Here is a 5,006-nt window from a genome sequence, read left to right on the forward strand (position 1 = left end):
TCATTATCTTTAAATTATGAGCTTGAGAAGAAGCAGCTACGAATTTTTAGGTTCTTGTAAACATTTTAAATACCTTCATTCAGGTATGGTGGCTCACCCCTGTAATCCCAGCACTTTGGGAGGTCGAGATGGGTGGATCACCTGAGGTCAGGAGTTCGAGACTAGCCTGGCCAACATGGCGAAACTTCATCTCTACTAAAAATACAAAAATGAGCTGGGCCTGGTGGGGCTTACCTGTAATCCCAGCTACATGGGAGATTGAGGCAGGAGAATTGCTGGAACCTGGGAGGTGGAGGCTGCAGTGAGCTGAGATTGTACCACTGCACTTCATTCTGGGTGGCAGAGTGAGACTCCATCTCAAATAAATAAATAAATAAATAAATAAATAAATAAATAAATAAAATAAATACCTTCATTCAACGTGCACAATGCTGCATAGCTCAATTTGATCATTAAAAATATTATAGTACTTCCTTCTTTTCTCTGACCTCCATTCACACTCTTATTTTCCTTTTCAAGTCTGGCATCTTTGTAACAAAGTCTATATATTAAATACAGTAAAACAAGGGCCCCTGTTACTCATTCTCATAATTGAGTAACATTGCTCCAAAATGCCACTATTTGGAAATTATCTTGTATTCTTTAATTACTGGAATGAAATAGACTCCTAGTCCAATTTAAGTTTTTATTTTGTGCTTCTCTGAAGGGTATAAAATAGAAACCAGAAGCTTAAATAATGTAAATAAAAGCAGGGCAGCCTTGTTGAGGGTGGGGAGGGGAGGGTTGCAGCACGTCACCATTATTGCCAAGTGGGCTTTAAAGTGGCTTGCAGAAAACTTTAGTATGTTGAGGAGTACAACTTGAATGCTAGTCTGGATGGTTTTAGTATTTTATAAATAAGGAAACCAAGGCCTGAGTTCCCTTCAGATTAAGTGATTTGCCGTTTGTCTCGCTGCTAGTTAGGGCAGAGGTAGAATTAGGGCTGGTAACTCCTGATTCCTAGTCTCATGCTCTTTTTGTAGGATAGTGATACTGCCCTAGAGAACCACTTCCATTAGTCACTATCCCCACTACCCCTCACACCACCCCTGTCAATACTCTGGGTTATTAAAGGTGAAAAGAAAATGGCAGGGAAAAGGAAAAAAAAAGCGAAACAAAACTGATGTGTTTCCCTTGTTCCAGATGTCCCAGCTCTGTGGCTTATCAGACTGACAGCAGGTGGCATGCCATTTTCTGAGGGAATGTTCTGTCTGGTTGTTTATTAGTTACCATCTCTCTGTATTTAAGCAGCTTCGGGGCCAACTGACTCTTCGTGTCACAGTGGGAATCTGACATTTCTATTTCTCATTTGTCATTTAGGGTACATTGACACATTTAATTTCGTAATTGTATACTTAAAAAGTGAGGAAACTAAAGTGTATTAGTGCTTTATGAAAACTGAAAATACTCCCAAAGGCTAACATTATATTTGATGAGCCTCCTAATGAGGAATTAGAAGACTCGATTCAATCATAATATTATCTTACTGCTTATTTGAATTTATTAAGTCCTCGACACTGTACTAAATGCTTCATTTTAGGAATGAAGAAACAGTTCAAAGGGGCGGTGACATTTGCCGATGTTTTGGAGCTAATAAGGGCTGAGTTTGGATTGCACATCCTCAACATTCTGAACTGTTGGGTGCTTTTATTCCTAAGATTATTTCAGGCTCTATATCCTGCTCAGTGCTCTGTCTATTTGTATTTGCCTCCAGGGAATATTCTTTTTCCTCTATCCCACTTCAACGCCCTCACTCCAGTTTCCTCCTCTGTAAGCCATTCTCCCAAGGTGTCTGTGTGTTTACCACTCATAACTGAAGGTTGCCAGGATAGGATGGAAAGGGTAGGGCCTGAGGAGGGAGAGGTTGTAGAAGAGGAAAGAACATGGCAGTGGAGACTTATGGCAGAATGAGTAACTTTAAAACAGCATTAGATGACATTTCTGTTTTGAAAACTGCATTGACCACGCTATCCCTGGAAATTCTGCAGTGACCACCTTTGTCTAAAGGCCTAGAGCTCCCTGCCATCTCCAGCATCCTCACGTAGCTCCTGTACATGCACTCAGTAGTCAGTTTGTGTTTTAAATAACTTCTTTAAAAACCTCATCACCAAATGCTGTTGATCATAATTTACCTACCAGTAAAATAGAGATGAGGTCCATTTGACCTGCTTCAATTGGGATTCTCTCTTGAGGATCTAATGAAAATGATGGAAGTTGAAATGTTTAAAAATATATGTGAAATGCTATGCTCATGTTAGATATTACTCTTATTGTTGATGGTTTAATTGAAATCAAATTTAAAAAGGGACTCTTAACAGCCGATCAGAATCTACATGGAACTAACACCGGGATCTCCCAGGTAAGTGGCAAAACAATACGTATCTGATTTTAGGGATATATTTCTGATTTAGAAAATATGGGAGCTCCTTTTGTTCAAAGTTATCCTTCATATTATTAATAGTAGATTTTAGCAAAGATAATCAAACTTTCCTAACAAAGAAGTATAACAGTGCTAAGATACTCAAGATAAATTAATAATTGTTTCTTTGTTTCAGATTATGTAACTGAGATGTGACACACTGAGCAATAAATGAATGTATTGGCAAGCATGTGCTTTTCTAAACATGATTTTGCAAAGTAATTTGTCTTTTTAATTTTAGGAAACAGATATTGATGACAGATATGGAGATTTGGATTCCAGAACAGATTCTGATATTTCGGAAATTCCAGCATCCTCAGATAGAACCCCTGAGATTCTCAAGAAAGCTCTATCTGGTTTATCTTCCAGGTATGATTGGATGAAGATGAGTATATCTTAGTGCACAAGATAGGCTTTGAGGTTATCATTGTCCATGTAAGAAATTTGGCTTTTTGTAAGTTTTCCAGCTATGGTATTAGGTGGTCAAAGAGGTCACCTAATATCTGAGGTATAGTTCTATGTATTTAATGTGTATCCACCCTTAAAACCTTGTGAAGTACGAGAAAACCAAGGCTGAGAGGTTATTTGTTGAAGGCTACAGAGCTAGTAAGATACAGACCGGGGATTCTTGCCTTGGGCTGTCAGATTCTGAAGTCTATGATCTATTTACCACGTCACGTTGCTTTTTCTGGTATTAGAACACCTAATAAAGAAAATTCCATAGTCTCTGTTCCCTATTTTTCAAATGCCAGACAGAAATAGGTATTTTTTTCTTTTTTCTTTTCTTTCTTTCTTTTTTAAATAAGACGGGGTTTCACCACATTGCCCAGGCTGGTCCTGAATTCCTGGACTCGAGCAGTCTGCCCACTTTGGCCACCCAAAGTGCTAGGATTACAGGTGTAAGCCATGGCACCAGGCCAGTATTTTTTTTTTCTTTTAACTGAGTTTAAGATTATTGTCTAAAACTCCACAACCCATTACCATTTTATACTTGTGCAACATTTAAAAATGTTTAATGACCACAAAATTTCAGCTAATTATATTACCCTTCATTGTATACTTTAGTAATATGAATTATAAAATTTATAAAAGCAAAATAAACCTAAGCTTTTGTCCAGATTAATGTATGAAATGTTACACATTGGTATAGAAAGAACAATGTTTCCCCAACTTTTTGACACTATGACACAGTGAGAGATACGTTGTATACCACATTCCAAGACACACAAATGTATATTTTAACTGCTGCAAAAATGTTATGACACAGTTCTTCCCATTACTGTGATACCCTCTGATTTCTTTTCTGTTTGATGCTGTTCTATGTTATTGAACAAAAAATGCTACATGTAACTTACTCAATGGATTTTACTACCCTTGGGTCATAGCCTGCAGTCTGAAAACCACTAGTTTAGTTGTATCTAGTAAATGTAATATGAATTTTTCTTTTTTTTTACTTTGTAAGGGATAACCATATTACAATACATTGGTTAAAAGCAAAATTTTCATACTTTTTGACCAATAGAGCATATATTTGATCTGCTATTAAAAGCATGATTATTTTAATAGTTCTTGTTCCCAGTTGTTTTCATGACCTAATTCACAGATGTTACTTTGTGTTAAAATCTCATCAAGTCTATCTCAGACCTGAAATTTTGTGTAGTTGATGTTCTATAAGAATGATGCCAGATTTGTATGTGTCTTTCATAAGATCTTCCTTAATCAGGAAGTTTTTTTTTTTTCTGATGTCAAGTAACAATAGCAAATACTAGCAGCTAATATTTATTTAGCATTTACTATGTACTACCATTGCTTCAGGCACTTTATATGTGTTAACTAATACTCTCACGGCAACCTCATAACACAAGTATATAAATGTGGAAACGTAGACAGATATTATATATCAAGGGTCATGTAGCTAGTAAGTTATGGAACCACATTCTGAACCTGAGTACTGTGGCTTCAATGCCTGTGTTCTTATCTATGCTATTTATGAGTGAATTGGTTTTAGAAAATGAACAGTAGATAGTATAATGGTTTCAATCTTCTCAAGAAACTTTTCTACAAAGATTACATGAATGTTTTACATGTAATCTGTTTTATACATTTTTATCCTGTTTTTGGTCTAATATTGAAAACAGACTGTCTTGACAGTTAATAAGGATATCTAGGAATTGAAGTCACTATTAGGTCTGCACCAAGCAGACCCAGTAGACATCTACAAAACTCTCCACCCCAAATCAACAGAATATACATTCTTCTTAGCACCACATCACACTTCTTCCAAAATTGACTACATAGTTGGAAGTAAAGCACTCCTTAGCAAATGTAAAAGAACAGAAATTATAAGTCTCTCAGACCATAGTGCAATCAAACTAGAACTCAGGATTAAGAAACTCACTCAAAACCGCTCAACTGCATGGAAACTGAACAACCTGCTCCTGAATGACTACTGGGTACATAATGAAATGAAGGCAGAAATAAAGATGTTCTTTGAAACCAATGAGAAGAAAGACAGATGTTCTTTGAAACCAGTGAGAACAAAGACACG

At 36.5% G+C, this 5,006-nt stretch overlaps 1 protein-coding gene across 1 annotated transcript in view; it reads left to right on the plus strand.

Moving 5' to 3' along the window:
- The first annotated feature begins 2,290 nt into the window (after positions 1-2,290).
- CDS1 (CDP-diacylglycerol synthase (phosphatidate cytidylyltransferase) 1) overlaps positions 2,291-5,006 on the plus strand; it is a 53,032-nt gene continuing 50,316 nt past the window's right edge. The window contains exons 1-2 of the mRNA XM_011985447.1: positions 2,291-2,398; positions 2,700-2,827. Of these exons, the coding sequence (XP_011840837.1) occupies positions 2,291-2,398; positions 2,700-2,827 (236 nt within the window). The remainder of the gene's footprint in view (positions 2,399-2,699; positions 2,828-5,006) is intronic.

The sequence above is a fragment of the Mandrillus leucophaeus genome, unplaced genomic scaffold (genome assembly GCF_000951045.1).
Source record: "Mandrillus leucophaeus isolate KB7577 unplaced genomic scaffold, Mleu.le_1.0 Scaffold283, whole genome shotgun sequence".
NCBI lineage: Eukaryota > Metazoa > Chordata > Mammalia > Primates > Cercopithecidae > Mandrillus > Mandrillus leucophaeus.